Raw genomic sequence first — 21,594 nt, forward strand, 5'->3', positions numbered from 1 at the left:
GTGTTTTCCCCTCAATCAATGCAAGTTGGTCACCGCTAACTGGGCTCTTCTAAAATGATTCGTTCAATGCAACATGCCTTGGCCTTGTGGGACGTCCAAAACTCCACAAGCGTCAACCCAGTTTGCTCCATGTCGCGTTGAGCGCCAATGCAAGGGAGATTCAGCATGCAGGATGAAGACATTTAATGTAGCGCGAGTTCGTGTTCCTTGATCTGTGTAATGCTCCTGAACTCATTGCCTGAACTCGTCAATGACCATGTTGTGCCCAGCCAGCTTTGTGCGGTCACCAATATGCGACCATGTCTCATCACAACATTGATAGCTTCCGAAACCCAATTGGTTGTCGTCTTTCAGCTGATCTGACAATCGTGTTGATCGCCAACCAGCTATTGCCTCCACTGAAACGGGTCCCTGTAAAGTGTAACCTTAACTTGGGTTGTCACTATTAAAGGCCAGACCACCCGCGATCTCTCGCGTCGTGTCCGTGTCGAACCCCTCTTGATGATACTTACGTGCAACGCCAATCCAACTAATGCATTGAGCTGCAAGTTGGAGGCTGGGAGACAGACATTTCGGCCTCGGCGTTTGCCACAAATTTGACCAGGTCGCATGCATAGCCTCTGCCAACTCAGAGACCATATGTGACCATAAATTCTGTAATCTCGCTCACCAATGCTTTGATAACAACTCTCTCTACAATGGTCACCTAAGGTTGCAGTTGAAGCAATATATCTATTGTAAAGCCTCCTATGAAGTGATAATACTACTGTCGTGTCTGAGGTTGAATCATAATAATATTATCCACCGATTGTCGTCGTCTGGACTCTCGACCCTCGCCGCTTGTCCTCGCTCACTTGTCCTCATGAAGATGGTGTGGCCCACGAGTTGCCGACCTGCTCGGAACTTGCTCATCCCCTTCAAGCTTGTGTGGCCGTGGTGGTTTGGTCCGAGTCACCACATCATGGGCCAAATGATGAGTTGAAGGATACGCTCCTGGTGTCTTTTCGTCTTGTAGAAGCTGATGACCAGGACTAGCTCGGTATGTTTCAACTCGATCGAATCCAATATCGTGATTGGATTGGGTAGTATGCGTCTCGCTTGCGTCCTGAAACAAATCGTGTCGATGAACCGCAGGTGGACTGGCCGGTGCCTTTGTATCGGTTCGAAGTTGATGAATTGAAAGAGGATACGCAGGAGTAGAAGTGTCATCTTTCAACTTGTGAGGTCCGCTGGTTCGATATGGTCCTTTCGGGTCTTTGGAGAGGTCATGGCTGTGGTCAAGTGTTGCGTCGGTGGGTGCAACTGGATCTTGAGCGATTGATCTCTCTCGTGGCTTGCTTCGGCTGCTTGCAGATGAAGGTGACGTGCTCTCGGATGAACCTTCGGGTATACATGAAAGACTTTCATCGGGTTCTGTATCACAAGTGGTGACCTTGCTGTGCGATCTAGAAGTATTCGCGGATGTGGTCATCGAAGGTTGGGATTTATACCCACAGCAAATGGGCCTCCGATGATGTCCATGATTGATGAGTTCGTGTTCGATCTGAATGAGGCTGTCATATGGATAGCAGCAGCCATATAAATTGTCTTGATCACGGGTTCCTTCGATGTTGTAGAGATTGCGAACATCTGTACGAAGTTTGGAGATCAAGATACCATAGACTGACATGTTAGAGTGGTTGACTTGCAGATGGCACACTTACAAGGCAAGCAGGCTGCGAATGTCAAGCAGGGAGAAGAAATGGAGGGGCTTTTCAGAGGCTTCGACTAGTATTCCTCATGTGTGTCGATGATTCCTTTTTTGCTGATCCTGAACTTGACATGGCCATTTGGGGGTGAATCATATTCATGCTCTCTGGAGGCAGCATCATCGTAGCGTATTTTGGATCGACCGTAAACAATGCAAGGACAGCAAAGTGTTTCCCATAGGACGTTGACTGGAGCGAGATCCTTGTCATCGTACAGCCAATTTCCACAGTATGGCTTCTCCATGGTGTATACTGAGTGAACAAAGGCGGCGAATAAAGGTCAATAAAAGAAAAGAATGATGAAGATAATGTAACGACCAAGAAGAGTGAGATGAAGAGAGTTTGGAGAGGACGGCGATGATTGAGAAGAGAAGGTGTCGGAGGGAAAGGTGATGCAAACGGCAGGTGGAAAGCACTGGCGCGTTGCTTCCCGAGAACAGTGATGCCTTCCTGAAGACATAGCAAGCAGTCACGGGGAACAAAATGAATGGCAAGAGCTCACCGTGAACCGTCTCAATCCCTCCTCTTCGATCACCCATCATCATCTTTATCCATCACTTCATCAACAGAATCATCAATCACCCCTCTCCCATCATCATCTCTCATCATCAATCACCCATCACCCATCACCTTTCATCAACGACTCTTCGTTTTTCAAGCGGAAATATGGAGCTCTCGTTCACAAGTCTGCGGCCCTCAAGCAGTACTAGCACCATCCTTCATCCAACTCCCACTATCCATCTGGCATCATTCATCGCCCTTCATCAATAGAACCATCATTTTCCAAGCGGAAACGCCGAGATCTCATTCACAAGTTTGTAGCCCCTTAGTTACTGGCGAAGCTTCTCGAGCTCAGATCTCGATGTACTGATATAATCTGCACTAGAACCATGTTACCATGATTGATAATTAGGGTGAATACTGATCCATCATCCAGGAATAGGCAAAATTACCATTCTCCAAGCAATGAAGTTGAGTTACCGCTTACAATCATGATCGGAAGCCTCCTCTCCATGACCAGATTCCGGGCTGACTCGAGTATGAACCATCATGGTGATAGAGGTTCGTGCAGAGGATGGAAACGAGGGTGAGGGCGAAGCTACAGAACCATTACAGACACTACGATCACACGTTACAAGCATCGAGCTACTGCCCCCAAGATTTGGGAGTAAGAGTTTACTGATCAGACCCAGACATACCCCCTCGATTTCTCACCATGGCCGACTACGACTTGCCTCTCGACCATGACAAAGATGACTGCTCGTGAATCAGCGGCTGAAGACAAGTAGACCGATAATGCTTCTTCATTGATGTGACATAGCTAAAATCTTGACTGGCCGAGTCAGAGCATCAATTTACCCTGAACAGCATCTTATACCCTCCAAAGCAAGTCGCAAAAGGTACTGCCCCCAGTATCGGTGTCACCAGGAACCCTACTAATGAGATGCAGCCACACTTCTTCCAACCGTGACCGACTGCGACTGGCCTTGCGGCCGTAACGAAGATGACGCTCATGGATCAGCGGGTAAAGGCGAGTGAAGGCGAGTAGACTGACATTGCTTCTGCATCAAGCACCTGGCTGCAGCTAGAACTTTTACAGTCTGAGGAAGAGTACCCATTCACCGATTCCAGCATGTTGTCTCCATAAACAAGCTGCTAATAGATACTGACCCAAGGTTCGATGTCGCTAGGAAATTCACTGATGAGACGCAGACACACCCCGGCATCCAACCATGACTCACTACGACTCGTCTTTGGGCCATGGTGAACTCAACTACTTGCCGACCAACAGGTGACTCGGATAATGCTTCTGAATAGAACATCTACTACAGCTAAAACCGCCACATGTCAGTGACAGCATCAATTCCCCGTCCAAAAACTTGTTCCTCGGCAAGCAAGTCTGTTAATGAGATTCGGGTGCTTGACCCCTGACGACAAGCTTCCTACGGACTCAGATGTGGCTCGAATCTGGTTCCATATGATCGCGGGTGCCCATAGGAGCATACGAAAAAGTCGACACTCATACTCTCTCAGCAATTATTTGGTCCAAATACACTCAGCACGAATCAGTCCAGACAACTGCCACGTGCTTCCTTCCCGCCACCTGCTCAAACATTTCCCATTGTAAGTTCCTCAACCTCAACTACTGAAGAGTGCTAGCGACGATCTGGACCCAATGGTTCCAGAAGAGGCTGCCATCGACATGTGGACTGACATTCAACAGTTATGCCAGACGCACACCAATTCTTTGGATCCATCGACTAGCCTCCCTGCGGCGCTGAGGCAAGGTAACACGATGCAGGAGGATCGGTACTAGCTTTGAGCTTAGAATGATCGTATAGCACGGAACGGTGACTGCACTCTCCTGCACATTCTCAAGAAGCTCCCGATGTCTGGGCCATGGACTGCGATCAGAGGTGAGTCAGTCACAGCGCAATTTAGCACTAATCAACCAAGGCAATCGTTTGTGCTCTTCGCCGACTTCCCTGTAAGTCCTCGGTCTCAATTGCCGAAGTGTGTTGATGATATCTAGACACGATTATGATCGATGAAGAAGCGGCCTCACAGCTCTATCACTCGGCCTTCACGCATACTGGCTTGACGACCAACTTCTAACCGCGGTGCCGGATACTTCTCAGCTCTCTCACTGTCGAATACCCTTCAAGGGATACTGATGGTAACTTGAAAGGATGCAAGCAATCGGTATCGGCTTCAAGTTGACAATACCCGTGTAGCCCTGAGCAACAACTACACTCATACATACTCTGCAAGTGCTTTGAACAATGCTGATAGTGCCTAGACACCACGGCAGCCGATTAAGATGCGACTTCCACAGCTCTATCGCTCGGGCAACAAGAATATTGATTTGATGACTGACATCTAATCGCTATAGCAGATGCTCCTCACTCTTTCAACCCGTCGAGTAGCCGAACAGCCACTTAGAGTCAGTCGAAAGGGCATAACGACCGACATTGTTCTTGAGCTTATGGTCCTCGTGCAGTACCGAGCGACGACTGCTCTCTCATACTCTGTATGCTTCGAAGAGTGCTGATTGTGCCTAGGTATAATGACAACCGATAAAGACGCGGCCTCCAAAACTCTGACACTTGATCACAATACTCACTTGAACACGTCTAACCGCTGTATCAGAAGCTCCTCAACTGCCCAACCCTCTCGGATAGTGCCCACGAGGCACCGAGAGTGATTGAAAAGAGGAAGGCAATCAGCATTGTTTCCAAGCTTGCCATCAGTTCGGCCCAAACGACGAACACACTCTCCTGCATACTCTGTAAGTGCTATTGAAGAATGCTGTTATATCTAGACACGATGACGACCGACATGAAGCGGCCCCTAAGCCACCAGAATCCCTTGATTACTTGACCCTACGGTTGACCTAGGCTGAAGAATGAATAGCGATAGGCACCGGCCTCAAGTTGGAGTGTCAGTGCACAATCCAACGACTGTCCCATGCTGGAGACTGCTGATGATATGCATAGACACCTGATGCAGGTCGAACACCTGCCCGAGGCACTGCAAGAAAGTCAAAGGGATGCTTAGCGATCGACACTGGTTTCATCCAGAATGTCCATGTAGCAGCCAGTGAGTACAGTCCCCGCAAATTTACAAATGCTGTAGAGTGCTGATGATATGCCTAGAAATGAGGGCGATCGTCAAAGACACGGCTTCCTCGACCTCTCGCCGCCTTAGGTCCCGACTTCACGATAACCTCAGAGAAGTCAGATATCCCTCCCCCAACCCGCTTGAACCGCCTGCCCTAGATATTGAAGAGAAGTCGAAAGAAGGTATACGGTTACTTAGCTTCAATTTTACAGTGCTGACTTTACCAACAATCCCCCAAGTCACGTCCATGACAGGACGGTCTAGCATTACTCGGCCCGGATGATTGACTCCATGTTGTTATCCGTCACATCCAGAAGTCATCTACACTCTTTGTAAGTTCCCCAAACTCAAATGCTGGAGGATGCTGACATGTCTAGACTTTGACGCCTCACAGAAGCGGTTCTCCCTCACCATTGCACCCAAATCCTGACTCCGCGATTGAACTTCAACGATTGAGCCTGATATATGGCAATCCGATCCCTTCTACAGGAGACACTGTGTCAAGAATACATGGCGGTTAGAATTGGCTTTAAGTTTACATGCTCGTGTAGCAACAAACGACGGCCCTTCCCTACGCACTTCGTTGACAGGCTCTGACAGAGCCATGCCCCAACAATCTCCTTAGCGATGGCTGTTCAAGCCCACTGCCTATGCGCCCTCGATTTTCTGCACTCTTATCATCTTTTTAAGTTACAAGACGTTGAACGTACGCCGTTGCTTATTTGTCTCATCAGCTGGCAGCCTGCTCGAGCTGAACACTTCAGTTCATCTCGAGATACCAGATACAACCTTCTAGTCTGCGCTGTTGGTGGTTGAAATGTTGCTAACAATCCTTTCAGGACGATCCAAGTCAGGAGGCTTGGAGGAGCGGCGTCCGTTACAACCAAAGAAGTTGTCAATTGACACCACACTCCACAGATTCCAACCGATTCCCTGTCAGCTTTCGACGCTCAACTGCATTCTCCAATGTCTTTGTAAGACGCTCAACGTTTAATGAGAATGCTTATTACTCGCACCGAAACAAAGCTGGCCGCCTGGATCAAGCTGAGCACTTAGCCCCTGACTCGAGATACGAACCTCAAACTTCCCTCTGCTCTGTTGATGCTGGTCTTTGTTGACTACTCTAGTATGATCTTCCAGAAGCCTCAAACAGTCCAGAACCGGGGTCCATCGCGTTCGAGACTTTTCAAGTCGAAAACCCGGTCCTATCTACGTGACGATGTAGTGATATGCGAACAAGGGAGACCATCCCCAAATCTATACGGCCTGCAAGAACTCCCTTGGGCGTGATGCTCGTCAGCGAATGCACCACGGTTGTCTTGCACTTCAAGCGGAACGGCTCATCGACTCGATTCTCATACACACTCCCAACAAGCCTCCAATGCCCATTGACTTTGACGACTTCAAGAGTCCGCGACTCACTAACTCATGCATACAGCTTGGGATACTGTTTGCGTATAGGTACGCTGCTGTCAAGCCTAGGCCAAGCTGAATTGCTTCGCGTCTCGAGATACCAAGCTCAGTCTTCCCGTCTGCGTATAAAGTCCTGTCAACTTCCTCCGATGTTGATGAAGTTGAAGATCCCGCTTAGTCCGTGGCAATGCTGTTCGGGTCAAGCGAAGAGTTATCTCTATGCTATACAACGTTTCGGTTGTTGCTGTAAGTCACCAACCCTTGCATAGAGCTGAAGAACGCTGATTGAGTGCCAGGATACAATGTCGGCAAGCTAAGGTCGAGCTGATAGCTTCGTGCCTTAATTTATCATCTCAATCTTTCCGTTGCGCTGATGGGATCTTGTCAACCTTTCCCTCCGGATCTTGCCAGATGCATCGGCAACCGGTAAAATCGGCGCTCGTTACGGTTGCAAAGGTTTGTCAACTCACATGGAAGACTTCCAAGTCGAGCCATCTTTTCAGGTATTGGATGATCAAACATCGATGACGCTGACAGTCTTACACTCCCAAATGTTTTCTGCGGGCTGCCTCATACAACGCACATCAAGGCACCCGGCGGCTATCGTCCATTGGCCTCACATTTGGTGCATCGTACCTATATTTGTGAGTAACCAGTCCGATTGCATTGTTCGGCGTTGGTCATTGTGGTGAGGACGTGCGGGATCGCTGGTGTCCTTCGCATGTTACTTTCCTATCCATAGGTTACTTCACCTTGGACAGGCCGAAAGTGATTGGATATCTAGGTACAACGTTGAGGCAAAAGAACGATACCGCCCTCCGATGAGACACAGATCTAAGGACGGCAGCTTTTCCCGTCCGCTCCAATTTCCGACGCGATGCACGTCAAGGAATACACCACGTTTGGCATGCATTGCTTCCAATTTGATGTTTCGAACATAAACTTCAGCGAGTCTCAATGTATATTCGCGCTGATCATTCAGGCAAGTTTATGCGCTCTGCGACATGTTTACAGGTATTGCTCCTATTTGCTGATAAGGACCTTGCACAACTGAAAGGTGCTGATCGCATTCTAGACGACGTCAACACATTGAAGCAACTCGGCCTTAAATCTTGACGAAGAAATTGAGATGGCAGCATTCAGGCACTCCCACACCCGACTACCTTGAGCGACACATACACTGAGATCAAGTTTGCATGATGCTGTCGTTTGTGGCACTCTGATCTCAAATTAGACCAATATTTGTGGGCATTAAACACCCTGACAAGGATCCTACAAGTTAGACTCCCACTTAGGAGAGACTTGATTGTCACCACTTATTCGCATCAAGCGCAAAAATCCGAGTACAGTCGGTTCAATCAACTGCCGTCCTGCCACTAAGGTGTTACTGTCGTCATCGGCTGAACCGACTGTATCGCCATAAAACCTTCAAATGTGGCAATAGAAACAATGAACATTCCAGCTTCAAGTCCGTTTTTGGTAAGGAAAAACGGCTACAATATCAGTGGCAGCATTGACGGAACACAATGCAGTACAATGACAGCGCCACTGAACACCTGCTGAACTCAAGTCTAGAATTCTTCTTATCCCATTCCTTGGCAATGGAAGCTAATGCAGGGACCCCAGCAAATGCAGAGACCAGGTTCTGGACTTTAACTGAAGAACTCCTCACCTGCATTGGGGGGATACTTGCATTGGGGATGATTTCGCATTTGGTACGTAAATCTGTTTTATTGATTCTATATCGTTTCTATTATACGCGGAGATTGGGATTAATTGCAGCTCATGATCAAGTTATTAACGAATCCTATACGCGGGTATCCTTGCTAGACACGGACACGATTCCGAGTGCGATAAGAATACACGGAACTCCAAAACACAAGTGGATGCTGTGCCGTGATTGAAACACAACGAATACGCACAAAAGGACCGAGCCATAGAATCATCGGATTCATCGATCGTGGCAATATACACTTGAATAAGATTTCGTGGAAAGCTTCTTATTCAGGGCAGGAATTCTGTGGCTTTCAACTCCCGCTGTTTGACCTTGTGCCTTGTTCCTGGCTGACTCCTGAAGGATCAACGGTGATCACTGTCATGTGTGAAGTCATGCCAGATGACACTCCCAGGACAGTCCACTGACCAAACTATCATCAGTTTATGGAAACGTGACATTCAAGATAGACAACATGATAGACACACGATCACGGCATCTCGGCCGCCAAGAAGAATAATCTTTCTTGGCTTTGCGGAGAGCAATACTCTTATGGCACAGCTTGAATGAAGCTTGACAATTGGGCGAGTCAGGGCCAAGAGCCGGCGATTAACCCATGTTGGTGGTGGCGCTCCAAGAATTAGCATCAGGATGCGGGTAAATCGACTAGATAAACTTGAGCCATTTTGAAGGGATGAAGGTGTTATTCGTGGGAATCGATCTTGGTCTAGGGACATGCAGCCGTGCCACATGGGATCTATGGATCTATGGGCCTTTGAATTCGACCCGTTGGACCATTGACTTGAGGTTTTTGTTATCTGCGGGGGAATTTGGCCACAAGCCCAGTTCAAGGTGCACCAAGGTAGGCAGTGTGTGTCTTGTGCATGTCACTGAATTGTGAATGCATACGCGCGTACTCTTATGCATCAGACGGACCAAACCTTCATTGGTGATGCCATGTTTCGATTGAATGGTGATGGTCCTGGAGCAATCTAGAGCGTAGCAATGGCTAAGCCAACAGTGGGCCACTAGAGCCGGGGACCCCCGCTGGACCTAGCTCGTTTAGCTGCGAGCTCCCGCCAGGCTCAAAGGCGGCAAGCCCATCGTTAGCGCACCCGCTTCGGGCCCAAGCGTTGAATTCTCCAGGGGGCTTGGTTCATTTTGGATTAGTTAGGGGTTCCCTCTTGTCATGTCCATTGCCCATGAGGTTCTGTTCTCCTCTTCTTCGTCTTTCGTGGAAGTCAGTCGAGCGAGTGAGTGAGTGATCAGTGGCGTTGCGTTGCGTTCGTTGAGAAAGAACTCATATACAAGGTTCCTTCTCTTGAGGGTCCCATTACTCTCCCTTGCATCGAACGTTTTCTTCTTCTCATCGCAATCTCGTCTCTTTGAAGAGATAATCTTTGATTCTCTTCTATTTTCTTGGCTTTATTACTTGACCCATCATAACCAATCCAAGCGTTCCATCACCGAACGGACTTGAACGAACCGACGATCCAAGATCCATGTTCTGAACAGAGACCATCACCTGCACTCCTTGCCGATTGAAGACTCTCTTGCATTCTACATTCATTCTTCGACATTTCCTACATCTACATGCGCTGAGTCGTATCCCCAATCAATTGGTTTCACTCAAGTATGTACCAGCCGTTACCAGTTGGTGTCACTGTCACACCAGCCATAGCCACGCGTCCACTAACCGCGATAGCTTTCAATTCAATCCTTCAATCAGTCGACAATTTGATCCCAACAAACAACCCGACATCATGCCTTCGAACTACGAAAAACTCTCCCGCCCAAGCGGCGAAACAAACCTCACAATCCCTGAGAAAGCTGCTACAAATGCGACCGTAACCGAAACCCCTCGCATCAGTACAACATCTACACCTCAAACAGACAAACTCAACCCTTTCGACACCGACATCGAAGCCATGATCACAACCCGAACATCAGAATCATGCATGCACAAAACATCAAGCACCCCCCTCGCCAGAAAGACCGATTGCCAAGTTTGGCCTGGAAAGGATCACTGGAAGAAACAGGCCAAGGCCGCAAAGGCAAAGAACCGCTGCACCTGCATGGCCAAGCTTAGCCAACGCAATCGATGGATCGTCAAGGGTTTGATCATCTTTCTCGTCGTTGGTATTGCTGTCGGTGTTGGATTTGGTGTCAGCAAGCCTCTCAACGCTCCCATATGGGGAGACAAGGACGACAAGTAATTCGACATTTCTTCAGGACTTTGTTATTGCCTAGCGCGCTGGATTTCCTTTCATGAACGGCGTTTGGTGTCATTTGAGTTGGCATTTCTTAGGAGTGATGGATTACAGAACATGGGTCTTGACATTTATTGAGGGTAGACTAAGACTAGAATAAAGTCTCGACGGTGGCCGTCATTTCATCAACTCAAAGTGTCCCGCGTGAATCCCCTGCATCTCCACCAGATCTTCAGGAACAATAGATGCGGCCCGGTCTGTGGGGAACGGAAAGATGCAGATTCGTGAGAAATCACTCTTGATTTGGAAATGGCTGCAAGGTAATAGCCAGTTGAGGTTGGAGATGCTGATGGAGGGGATCCACAAGTACCCGAAGCATCCGATGGGGAATGTCCAAAAGATATAACCAGCCGCCGCCACCACTGAATTGATTGATTGTCTACCTCAGGTAATATTCATATGTGTTTGAGTCTCTCAATTCTTCGCCCATATGTTCCTGTCGTTCTGCATCCAACATTGGAGAGTCTCGGTGTCTCATTGCTATGCAGACTGATACCATCCAGGCTAGAACAATGAGCCCGACAAGAACAAAGCAAGCCAAGGTGTACATGTTGGAGATGGTTAACTTGTGTTTAGTTGATCAAGATGGGCAGAACCGAGTGTATTAATAGCTATAATTGGATGTTATTCTCTGTTCAATAAGAACAGTCACTGTTCTTTGCCATCACTGCCCTTTGCTAGTTACTCTGCATCGCAGTGTTGATGTGTTTGTTCACGACAAAGGATACTGTTCACAAACCATTCACCTTCAAACACAATGAACACAAAGCAGTGAATCATGCACTTGATCACATACGATGCATCTTAAAAACCTCTTCCGCATCGCCCTCATCACCTTCATCCTCATCATTCCATCACATCCTCACACATCAACATGACCAACTCTTACCTCCCAGCTGCCTTCACCGAGTCCCTCTCCTGGCCTGTTCGCCGAGACGATGCGCCTGAGTCTAAAAGCGATCAGGCCGTCACTCTCGGTATTGTCGGCGGCATTATTCTTTTCTTTATAGTACCGCCTCTCTGGTATTTCATCGCTAGGACCATTCGACTTCGTCGGGCAAGGGCTCGAGATGTTGAGCAGGGTGCAGGTCCCCCAGAGACAGTAAACAGTAATAGCACACGCCGGTAGTTCACTCAAAGGTGCCTGTTCAGAACACCAAGGAGCACCTACATGAACACAGCGAATCAGTCAATCATCAGAACATCACATATTCACAGCGCAGTATAAATACCCTTCTCTCCTCATCACTTCACCCTCATCACCCATCCCCAACACATCACCAGAGTATCACCACAATGTCCAACTCTAACCTCCCAGCTTCCCTCTCCTGGCTCGTTCGTCGCAAGGAGGTCGAGGAACTTCCCGATTACAAGACAACGTATCTCATCCTTGGCATCTGCTCTGGTGTTTGGCTCTGCATCGTACTTACTTGGTACATTGTGAGATGTTGTCGGAAGAGAAAGCCCAGAGATGTTGAGCAGGGCACTGAGTCGTCAATAGTTGAGGCTGGTCCTCGCTGACGGTGAGTAGTGAACGCTGGTCGTTTAGCTTTGGGGCGAGTAGATAAAAGAAACGAACAGATTTATTCACCAAACCTTTGTCCAACCGTGAAGTCATGTAAAACTCAAACAGGCTGCTGAGTAAACTCTCGTGATGACTCAATATTAAACCTATTCACATCAGGAACTCCGAGGCGAGAGCCTTGACTTCGAAGGTGTGTATTTAGTTAAAGCTGTCTCCATGAAGATAGCATTATCAGGATAGCCGCGCTGATGGTGAACGCAGAGCATTGCCACCATAGGTCTGTCCATCAGATCACTCGTTCTTTGGGAACATCCCCAGAACACTCCTTTGTTCCATGGTCAAGAAGTACACAAGTGGATAAAGTTATCTGCACCTACACAAACTCTCAATATAAGTCGAATATTCCCCAAAATGTAAAGAAAAGGTTCGTACAATTTACTCTAATATATGGGGTCATATCACACTGAATCATAGCCCCGAAAAGATAATAAAATGAAACAAGGCACATCATGGAATCACCAGAGATTTATTCAATGATTTTACCACTCATGACTATCATCTCCTCCTTCAATCTCGCCCTCGCTATCATGTGCTACTTCATCCGCCGCAAACGACATATCCCCGACGAAGAAGCACCCGAGCTCACTGAGATCAACCAGCCAAATCTTGAACGAGGCATGCTTGTCGAAATCATATCCATTTATCGAGACGGCATCGAAATATACACAAGAGGCAAATCACCCGGCTGTCGACGTTTGTATTGCCATCCTTCACTCCAAGACCCCGAGCAAGCTCACATGTACCTCCACGACGTCCCAATACCTCCTAAAAGATCAATGACAGATCTACGAAGAGAATTATACGCAGGACTACGTCGGGTACAACGAATTTGCAACAATAGCCAACTACCAAAATCACCACGACATGGGCAACCAGTTACAGATCCCACGAATACATAGTCAACTTATCACATCAAATTCCCACAATACATGGACAGCATCGGACCAATCCCACCGTGGACACAAATAGTACAGCTGCATCATTCATCTACATCTAGCATACACCAATCAATACGATTAACAGTCGATTGTATCTTCTCAAATACTTGAATAGCCCGCCGTGACCACCGACCGGTAAAGCTGGCCACATTAATGCGGTCCTGCGCCAATACCCATGTTTATCTATCCCAGAGGTGAATCCTGACCCCTTCCGTAATTTGCCCTAGTAAACTCAAGTTTGAAGAAAAGGTGACGATCCAGTTGTGTTGTATGTAATGACAAAGGAAATGGTTGCGATTCTCGCCTCGCATGTCGTTATGTTGTCAGGTTCAACATTTACTCGTAAATCGGTCGACTACACCGACTGATATAAAAGAAGAGGTTCGCCGACGTTTTCGATTTCGGGGATCGTGCATTTCAAGTCGAACGCTTTGGATAGAACAATTTTGAAGATCTGTCCAGTTAGTCAAGCCCAATAACTAGGGATAAGGTCACTACCTTTTGCACGTTGATGCTGTGACTTGTACTTGAAAAAATTAATGCAGCTCTCATGGCTTTGGCAAACCGTCTCGCCTGTCGTCGTCAGTAAAGCTCGGTTATCCCTCCGGGGGCTCCTAGCGGAGGGCTCTTCCTCGCTGCGCTCGTACCTGATTTGAGATTTCTTCTTGATCTTGGGGAGGAAAGTTGACGAAGTGATCGTACTTCGTACCGACGAGAATTGGAATAGCCGTCTTGTTGAATCCTCGTCCCTGTCGATACCATTCCTTGATGCTATTCAATGTACTCTTGCGGGTAAGATCAAACATGAAGAGAATAGCAACCGCATCGTTGCAAACAAGAGGCAGCATGTTGACAAACTCTCGTTGACCACCAAGATCCCAAATCGAAAAGGTGATTTCCGTGTTACGGATGGAAATTGTCTTTTCCATGAAATTGACACCTAGCGTTTGGATATAATCTTCATCCCAGCTTCCCTCGACGTACTTGACCATCAATGAAGTCTTGCCGATCTGTGCATCACCAACCATCCCAACCTTGATGACAACATGGTTTCGACCGTTGGATGATGGCTCACCGGAACCCTGTCGATAGTCGTTGTAGGCTTGGTGTGCGGGGTTGGACAAGCCACTAGCTGGGCGGGAAATTGGCGGTGCGGTTTGCACGGGAGGAGTATATCTGGTAGAAGGGTCTTCTTGTCGTGGACTTTGAGCTAGCCCTTGGTCGAGGGATGTACTTTGCTGATGATGAAACCCGTTGGGATGGGGAGATTCTTCGATGCCTCCGAGAGTCTCATCATGACCTGGGGCTGGGAGTGGGACTTCCTGGGGAGGTTCATTCATGATGGTCTCCATGGTTGTAGGTTCGGCCGGAGCCGAGGGAATCGTTGAGTCGTCCAGCGTGAAGGTAGTGACGGGGTATCGAGGTTAACGATGTCGAAACGGTGAAACGATCAAGCAGGTATCGAGTCGGATTGATGCGAGCGATGGACGAAAGAAAATCGGTAGAGAACGTGGTCGGAGAGAGTGACAGAAGGAGAGATCAGCTTGTCGACAGCATCAAGCTAGTTGACAAGTGATGATATCGTGATGCGCAGCGGGGAGGTCAAGACAAAGCAGCTGAAAGGTGGCGCAGTAGAAAAGCCACCAGAGGGGAACCGTGAGACAAGCCGTTTAGCGTTGAAACTTTCAGCGGCAGAAATTAATTGCGTACACTATTTTCTTCCGGACCTGAATTTGGCGATGCGTTTTGTTTGGAGCAGGGGAGTTCGCTGACGTTTGGAGAGGATGATGGTGGGAGCCTCTTGTTTAGGCCAGAAGCGGGACGGAATTTCAAGGCACCGGGTTGTAGGTAGTACAGACGCCTAAAGTGGAGGGATGGGTTTTAACAGCACAACAGGGGATGAGTATTTGACATGAAATGTTCTGAAAATAGTTCATTTGACTTAATTCCAAGATAAACTTTGCTAGGTCCTGCTTATGCGTGAAATGTTGTGATGATGATGGTGGTGTTTAGCGTAGCGCAGCGCGTCAACGCGTTTAGACAAGTAATTGGCTGAGATTTGCTGCATGGCTAGCTGAAGATTGCGCAATAACTGCGTCGAATCTGATCGTTTATTCCAGCTCATTAGAATCGTCAGTATTTGTAATGCCAATAGCAACCATTGTTATTGTGTAACAGAAGAGCATACGGTAGATGCAAGACAGCTGGCAGCTAAACAACAATGATTCAAGTCAAACACCCCACGTTGACACATCTCCGATTGGATCAGTGTTCCTCCATGTCTTGTATAATTACCGACCAAAGTCATGTCTTGATTGCAATCACATTCCATACTTGGGTACAGAGTAGAATTGGTCGTAGAATTGGTCGTAGAATTGGTCGTAGAATTGGTCGTAGAATTGCTGTAATGCATCAACTTCATGATGCTGACTAAGTCGGCTTCCCTCCGATCCACTCGGCCCATCTCCGCATGATGCCGACAAAGCTTGAACTCTGATATCACCATCCACATCATCACAATGGCCTCAATTTCTCGGTCTCTACGCGCTGTAGCCCCTCTGGCTAGGGGTATTGCGCCTCGCGCAGCTATCCGCACACCAATTCGAGCTTTCTCTTCCACCAAACTGAGTATGTGCCCAACCAATACAGTGACGTCCACTCACAAAACAGGCCTCGCTCGAAGATACACCAAAGACCACGAATGGATCGATCTCTCGGCCGATAAGAAGCACGGTTTCGTTGGAATCTCCGAATACGCCGCCGAACAACTTGGAGATGTAGTCTACGTCGAATTACCCGAAGCTGGAACATGGGTCGAGCAAGGAGATGCTGTCGGAGCTGTCGAGTCTGTCAAGTCTGCTAGCGACATTAACGCTCCTGTTCGCCTACGAGTCCTACAAGTCAACGACAACCTCGAGGAGAAGCCTTCAACTATCAACAAGGTCCCTGAGGACGACAGCGCTGGTGGTGGTTGGATCGCAAAGGTCGAGGTGGATGAGGAGGGTGCGAAACAATTTGAGAAACTATTGGATGCCGAGGCCTACAAGACTTTTGCTGGAGCTGAATAGAATACAAGGGTATTGATCATCTGCATATACAGTCCTCCATTCGACTGTCATACGCTACTTGACTGTCTCCGGGACTTGCCGGAGCCTAGTGATTTCATCAAGAATACTACCGCCTCCCCGCTCAACCAATGCGCTGGCCAACTTCCTCCCAAACTTGTCTGCCTCCTCATGTGTCTTGACAGGTTCTGTTATGTCGGAGTCAACACCATGGTCACCACGAAGGTTAACGACTGTAGCCTTCATATGTAACTTGTCGTCAACCCATTTAGTCTCAACACCAATAGGAACACTGCAGCCACCTTCGAGTGCCCTCATGAGTGCTCGCTCCGCCTCACAGGCAAGAGCCGTTTGTTCGTTCTCGATCGTCTTGAGCAACTGAATGACCTTTTCGTCATCCGCTCGGCATTCAACTCCAAGCGCCCCTTGACCAACAGCATGAAGAATACCGCCATTGTCAGACTCCAGAAACTGTGTAATGTGGTCTCCGAGGTCCATACGCTGGAGACCTGCCGCAGCGAGAATGATGCCGGTCAAGTCGGGATCCTCCTCAAGCTTTCGTAGTCGGGTCTGGATGTTTCCTCGGTGATCCTTGAACTTGAGTGTCGGGTAACGTCGAATCAATTGAGCAATTCGCCGAACACTGCTGGTGCCGATGATACTCCCGTCCGGCAGATCAGCCAGAGTCTTCCAGCCGTGCTTGTCCTGCAATTCCTTCTTGATCACGAGTGTATCTCTCGGGTCCTCGCGGGACGTGACACATCCGAGAACGCAACCCTCGGGGAGAACAGTCGGCATGTCTTTGAGCGAATGAACAACAATGTCGAGTTCCTTGTTGACGAGCTTTTCCTCCAGCTGAGAAGTCCAGAGACCTTTTCCGCCAAAGTTGTAGAGAGCTGTGTTCTGGTCACGATCGCCAGTCGTTGTCATGCTGTGAATGTTGAATTCATGATCGGGAAAGTTTTTCTTCAGCGCATCGACGACGATTTGAGTTTGAGCCAGCGCAAGAGGTGACTTTCGCGTACCGACGTTTACGACGCCTTTGCTTTGAGTTTCGGCCATGATTGTTGATTGATGAGTGTAGGATGACGACTCGTACCATGGAGGGGCAAGCTCTTTTCCTCCAACGATGGTGGGGCAATTGTACAGTGCGGGGTATAGACAGTTGCAGTGGGTAAGTTCATGATGTAAATGTGGATGTATCGTGATCTCGAATATGACCCGATTATATCGCCGAGTCTGCTTGAATGGTGTACTTAGTGTGACTGTCAAAGTAGACAATAACCTTACTAGCATGGGATGGCTTGTATGAGAGTTGCGGACGAATGACTACCGGCCGTTGAACAACGCCGTGATAGTAACGGATGGTCGGGAGACGAAGACCAAGATACAGACAAACGAAAAGGACAGGATGATTGTATAACAGAAACGAAATGGTCAACTATATAAGAAGAGGCAACTAGCAGTCCAGTCTGGCCATCATCAACACTCGTTAATATGAAGTTTCAACTTACTATCCTTACTCTGGCTGTTCTAGCCCTTGCAAAGCCTCAGGCTCCTCCTGATCCAACCCCAGCTCCCCCAGACCCTGATCCAACACCCCCTTCAACTTCTGAGCAGCCCGCACCTCCTCCTGTCCCTCCTCCGGCCGATCCCCCGGCCGACCCTCCGGCTGAACCATCTCAACCCCCACCTCCTCCGCCGCCTCCTCCGTCTCAGCCTGACCCGTCGCCTCCTCCATCTGGTCCAGCTCCTGTTCCTCCCCCAGCTACTCCAGCACCTGCTCCCCCTCCGGACCCAAGTCCACCACCTCCCCCTCCTCCGAGTTCAACTGCTTCACCTCCTCCCGAAGGACCAATCTGTGAATGCGGATACACTTACTGTTCCTCAGTCCTCAAGGACATGGGTATGTCCGCCAAACCCCCAATGGTCAAGACTAACAGCTGCAGACAAACCATGGAATGATGCCCAACTCTCCGAGGCATACTGCACTACCCCTAATGCAAACTGCGACGGTGAAACACCAGCTAGCAGCATAGACAGCGCTCTGTTCATCTGTCTATGTGACCAGCCGAGTCAAAAAATTGGAAACCATGTTGAACTTCTCTGCGGTTGTGACACATGTCTTGTTGTCAAGCCTGACTTTAGAGGAAGATGCAAGAGTCCATGTCGAGCTGGAGGCTCCAAGGATGACGGGAAGGGCGATGGGAAGGGTAATAAGGTCAGAGGAACTAATCGATTGGGGTTCTGGATGTAGGTAATCGTGGAGGAAGTCACTCATTTGTTTTGTTTGTTAGATCCAAATTGACCCATTGCTATTGACTTGATGTCTGCCAGATGTTCGTATTTGCAGTCGCTTAAGAGTTGATAAACTGAAAGACGAGCGCAGCGAGACAGAGCACTCCGCTAGGAGCCCCCGGAGGGATCTCACACGCTTCCAAAGTCGAATGTTACCAGTGAATCAGATCTCTTCACACCTGCACCAAGTGACATCTGAAACAAAATGCATGATCCAAACATCTGCCACGAATGCAGCTCGAGATCCTCCCGGCTTACACATCAAGTGGATCATGCTCTCTTCCACGAGCATCCATCAGTGGTGAATGCAGATCTAGAAGCTCACGCATCGGCCGCCCCGGGTACGTGACCCCGGCCCGCCCCACACAAAAGCCGGCGCTACACGGGGTTAAGTGCCGAGAATGGACGGCTAGGCCCGTTAGTCTGACGTCAGTAGCAGCAAGAGCCGAACGGAAGAGTTTGTCAATGCTGCTGTGAACGGTAGAGAATTGGTCCGACTGCAAGGGTCCAAGCGTGGAGAAGTGAGACGTCTGCGTTTGGTATAAAGGTGAGTGCGTCATCCATCAGTGTTCATGTCTGTATACCATTTCATCTCGTAACAATTCATCTCAGCATATACCCATCAACATATACCAATTTCACACCAGATACCCAATTCATACACAATGGCTCCCAAGGTTCTCGTCGTTCTCACCAGCCAGTCCAAGATGAACAATGGACACCCTACCGGCTGGTACCTGGTAAGTCACTACTCACTCAACACAACCTCTCAATACTGACCCAACTCTCAGCCCGAACTCGCCCACCCCTACTATGACCTCGTCAACAAGGGCGTCGAGATCGTTGTCGCCTCTCCCGCCGGCGGTGAAGCTCCCCTCGACCAAGCCTCCGTCGAGATGTTCAAGGGCGACGAGGAGTCCGTAAAGTTCCTCAACGAGAAGAAGCAACTCTGGGAACAAACCACCCCCCTCAAGGAATTCCTCGGCAAGGCCTCCGAGTTCGACGCCATCTTCTACCCCGGCGGCCACGGCCCCATGTTCGACCTTGTCAACGATGAGACCTCCATCAAGCTCATCGAGGAGTTCTACAAGGCCGGCAAGCCCGTCGCCGCAGTATGCCACGGCCCCATTGTTTTCGTCAACGTCAAGGTCGATGGAAAGCCCCTTCTCGAGGGCCGTGAAGCTACCGGTTTCAGCAACTCTGAAGAGGAGGCTGTCAAGTTGACCAGCGCCATGCCCGTTCTTCTCGAGGATGAGATTAAGCGTGTTGGTGGAAAGTACGTCAAGGCTGACGACTGGGCTGAGAAGCTGGCTGTTGATGGACAAGTCATTACTGGACAGAACCCTGCTTCTGCCCACGCTGTTGGAAAGGCCATTCTCAAGGCCATTGGCGCTTAATTAGATCATGATACCACGTTAATGCAATGAGACAATGTCCAAAGTTGACATACTATACCTTGTTGTTCCCTCCGGGGGCTCCTAGCGGAGGGCTCTTCCTCGCTGCGCTCGTGTGACTTGAGTGACACCGTGAATAGGTGTAAGCTTATGTATCGCTATCATATTGTTCTCAGCTCAGAATGCCAGCCTTGTCACTGCCTTTAGACCTCTTCAGATGCAGCTTTTAGGTGTACATGCACAATACTCATAGACAGACGAGTGATAAGTCACTGGTCATTACATTACTACTTAATCCCTCTTGAAAACCTTCTCAAACCCAGTCAAAGTGAACCGGTAATGCACCTTATTCTCCTTCACACGCTCAACAGCCTCAGCGCATCCCTTCTCCGAGATATCAATCGTCTCGACCCAAGCAACGATATTCTTCTCAGCAGCCAACTTGAGCATAGCATCCATCTCCTGATGGTTACCGAGATGACTTCCCGTGATCTTACCAGCGTTGCCAGCAAATGTCCCAGCAGTCATCTGAGGAAGCGGCTCATCAGGGATACCGACGTTATGAAACTCTCCTCCAATGTTGAGCGTAGACATGTAAGCGCTCATGTCGAACTTGTGTGTCATGTCGGCGCAGTTGAGGATAAAGTCGAACGTGAACTTGTACTTGTCGGCCCAGTTCTCATCAGTTGTGACGATGACTTCCTTTGCGCCGAGTTTCTTTGCATCTTCCACCTTTGCGGGAGAGTGTGTCATGGCGTAGACTTCAGCGCCGAGTGCTTTTGCCCATTGAATGCCCATGTGTCCGAGACCACCGATACCAACGATGGCAACAGTCTTTCCAGGACCGACATTGGCTCTCACGAGGGGAGAGTAAGTGGTGATGCCGGCGCAGAGAAGAGGAGCAACCTGCTCAGACTTGAGAGCATCGGGGATTTTAAAGGTGAAGTATTCGTGAGCACGGATATGCGATGCAAAACCGCCATGAGCGACACTTCCATCAGGATAAGTGCAGTTGTACGTGTCCACCATATCAGGGCAGTAGTTTTCGTTCTTGTTCTTGCAGAGTTTGCATTCAAGACACGAAGCGACTTGAGCACCGACGCCAACACGGTCTCCGACTTTGATGTCCTTGACATTGTCGCCTACACGGACAGCTTTGCCGACGACTTCATGGCCGACGCAGAGAGGACCTTCAAAGTCGCCCCAGCCGCCAGTGACGGTGTGAACGTCTGAGCCGCAGACACCGCAGGCTTCAATCTCGACGTCGATATCGCGATCTCCCCAGGTTTTGGGCTTGAGGGTTTGTTTTTGGAACTTGTTCCATGATTTGGGGCTGTCGACGCAGAAGCCTTCAAAAGTATCGGGGTATCCCATGACGGTGATTGGCGATGAATTAACAAATAAATGATTGATGGTATCTATCAAGGTTCTCTATTCACAGTATTTATATCCTCTCCTCTCTTCTCTCCTTGCCTTCTCTATCCTCTGCCCTCTGTTCTCTGTAATGACGTCTTGAGTTGAATGTCTATGACGCTCCGCGATAAAAGC

At 48.9% G+C, this 21,594-nt stretch overlaps 11 protein-coding genes across 11 annotated transcripts; 7 read left to right on the plus strand and 4 right to left on the minus strand.

Annotated features, from left to right (window-relative positions):
• Positions 1 to 704: 704 nt before the first annotated feature.
• On the minus strand, positions 705 to 1,790 carry BKA55DRAFT_575464 (uncharacterized protein). Its single transcript, XM_046193386.1, has one exon. It carries the CDS (start codon positions 1,667 to 1,669, stop codon positions 851 to 853), a length of 819 nt encoding a protein of 272 aa, XP_046047207.1. The 5' UTR covers positions 1,670 to 1,790; the 3' UTR covers positions 705 to 850.
• Positions 1,791 to 2,662: 872 nt separating this feature from the next.
• BKA55DRAFT_740532 (uncharacterized protein) lies at positions 2,663 to 5,799 on the plus strand (the record flags this gene model as incomplete). The annotated part of the gene is made up of 9 exons (XM_046201445.1): positions 2,663 to 2,916; positions 2,942 to 3,011; positions 3,909 to 4,036; positions 4,091 to 4,236; positions 4,642 to 4,779; positions 5,246 to 5,348; positions 5,405 to 5,551; positions 5,684 to 5,701; positions 5,747 to 5,799. The coding sequence occupies exons 1-9, from the start codon at positions 2,799 to 2,801 to the stop codon at positions 5,797 to 5,799; spliced, it is 921 nt and encodes a 306-aa protein (XP_046047208.1). The 5' UTR covers positions 2,663 to 2,798.
• A 4,364-nt stretch (positions 5,800 to 10,163) lies between these two features.
• Positions 10,164 to 11,176, plus strand: BKA55DRAFT_102728 (uncharacterized protein). Its single transcript, XM_046184678.1, has one exon. The coding sequence runs from the start codon at positions 10,260 to 10,262 to the stop codon at positions 10,710 to 10,712; it is 453 nt and encodes a 150-aa protein (XP_046047209.1). The 5' UTR covers positions 10,164 to 10,259; the 3' UTR covers positions 10,713 to 11,176.
• A 464-nt stretch (positions 11,177 to 11,640) lies between these two features.
• On the plus strand, positions 11,641 to 12,287 carry BKA55DRAFT_692880 (uncharacterized protein; the record flags this gene model as incomplete). The annotated part of the gene is made up of 2 exons (XM_046199842.1): positions 11,641 to 11,868; positions 11,919 to 12,287. The coding sequence occupies 2 exons, from the start codon at positions 11,641 to 11,643 to the stop codon at positions 12,285 to 12,287; spliced, it is 597 nt and encodes a 198-aa protein (XP_046047210.1).
• A 513-nt stretch (positions 12,288 to 12,800) lies between these two features.
• BKA55DRAFT_692881 (uncharacterized protein) lies at positions 12,801 to 13,250 on the plus strand (the record flags this gene model as incomplete). Its single annotated transcript, XM_046199843.1, has 1 exon — positions 12,801 to 13,250. One exon carries the CDS (start codon positions 12,801 to 12,803, stop codon positions 13,248 to 13,250), a length of 450 nt encoding a protein of 149 aa, XP_046047211.1.
• A 394-nt stretch (positions 13,251 to 13,644) lies between these two features.
• BKA55DRAFT_541955 (P-loop containing nucleoside triphosphate hydrolase protein) lies at positions 13,645 to 14,641 on the minus strand (the record flags this gene model as incomplete). The annotated part of the gene is made up of 3 exons (XM_046190442.1): positions 13,645 to 13,743; positions 13,788 to 13,862; positions 13,937 to 14,641. 3 exons carry the CDS (start codon positions 14,639 to 14,641, stop codon positions 13,645 to 13,647), a joined length of 879 nt encoding a protein of 292 aa, XP_046047212.1.
• A 1,041-nt stretch (positions 14,642 to 15,682) lies between these two features.
• BKA55DRAFT_648679 (glycine cleavage H-protein-domain-containing protein) lies at positions 15,683 to 16,357 on the plus strand (the record flags this gene model as incomplete). Its single annotated transcript, XM_046197253.1, has 2 exons — positions 15,683 to 15,917; positions 15,960 to 16,357. The coding sequence occupies exons 1-2, from the start codon at positions 15,809 to 15,811 to the stop codon at positions 16,355 to 16,357; spliced, it is 507 nt and encodes a 168-aa protein (XP_046047213.1). The 5' UTR covers positions 15,683 to 15,808.
• Positions 16,358 to 16,384: 27 nt separating this feature from the next.
• BKA55DRAFT_102765 (porphobilinogen deaminase, dipyromethane cofactor binding domain-containing protein) lies at positions 16,385 to 17,751 on the minus strand. Its single transcript, XM_046184679.1, has one exon. It carries the CDS (start codon positions 17,648 to 17,650, stop codon positions 16,412 to 16,414), a length of 1,239 nt encoding a protein of 412 aa, XP_046047214.1. The 5' UTR covers positions 17,651 to 17,751; the 3' UTR covers positions 16,385 to 16,411.
• Positions 17,752 to 17,851: 100 nt separating this feature from the next.
• On the plus strand, positions 17,852 to 18,611 carry BKA55DRAFT_692885 (uncharacterized protein; the record flags this gene model as incomplete). The annotated part of the gene is made up of 2 exons (XM_046199844.1): positions 17,852 to 18,260; positions 18,304 to 18,611. 2 exons carry the CDS (start codon positions 17,852 to 17,854, stop codon positions 18,609 to 18,611), a joined length of 717 nt encoding a protein of 238 aa, XP_046047215.1.
• A 488-nt stretch (positions 18,612 to 19,099) lies between these two features.
• Positions 19,100 to 20,184, plus strand: BKA55DRAFT_677861 (class I glutamine amidotransferase-like protein). The gene is made up of 2 exons (XM_046198124.1): positions 19,100 to 19,392; positions 19,444 to 20,184. The coding sequence occupies exons 1-2, from the start codon at positions 19,318 to 19,320 to the stop codon at positions 20,047 to 20,049; spliced, it is 681 nt and encodes a 226-aa protein (XP_046047216.1). The 5' UTR covers positions 19,100 to 19,317; the 3' UTR covers positions 20,050 to 20,184.
• A 153-nt stretch (positions 20,185 to 20,337) lies between these two features.
• BKA55DRAFT_596078 (chaperonin 10-like protein) lies at positions 20,338 to 21,420 on the minus strand (the record flags this gene model as incomplete). Its single annotated transcript, XM_046195892.1, has 1 exon — positions 20,338 to 21,420. The coding sequence occupies one exon, from the start codon at positions 21,418 to 21,420 to the stop codon at positions 20,338 to 20,340; it is 1,083 nt and encodes a 360-aa protein (XP_046047217.1).
• Positions 21,421 to 21,594: the final 174 nt, after the last annotated feature.

The sequence above is a fragment of the Fusarium redolens genome, assembly GCF_020744475.1.
Source record: "Fusarium redolens strain MPI-CAGE-AT-0023 chromosome Unknown BKA55scaffold_12, whole genome shotgun sequence".
Classification (NCBI taxonomy): Eukaryota; Fungi; Ascomycota; class Sordariomycetes; order Hypocreales; family Nectriaceae; genus Fusarium; species Fusarium redolens.

What these genes read in the sequence shown, in the direction of transcription:
- BKA55DRAFT_575464 (XM_046193386.1), bottom strand. Translation starts at nt 1,669, where the DNA reads ATGTCAGTCTATGGTATCTTGATCTCCAAACTTCGTACAGATGTTCGC.
- BKA55DRAFT_102728 (XM_046184678.1), top strand. Translation starts at nt 10,260, where the DNA reads ATGCCTTCGAACTACGAAAAACTCTCCCGCCCAAGCGGCGAAACAAAC.
- BKA55DRAFT_677861 (XM_046198124.1), top strand. Translation starts at nt 19,318, where the DNA reads ATGGCTCCCAAGGTTCTCGTCGTTCTCACCAGCCAGTCCAAGATGAAC. An exon ending in ACCCTACCGGCTGGTACCTG is followed by an intron (nt 19,393 to 19,443) that starts GTAAGTCACTAC and finishes CCCAACTCTCAG; the next exon opens with CCCGAACTCGCCCACCCCTA.
- BKA55DRAFT_102765 (XM_046184679.1), bottom strand. Translation starts at nt 17,650, where the DNA reads ATGCTAGTAAGGTTATTGTCTACTTTGACAGTCACACTAAGTACACCA.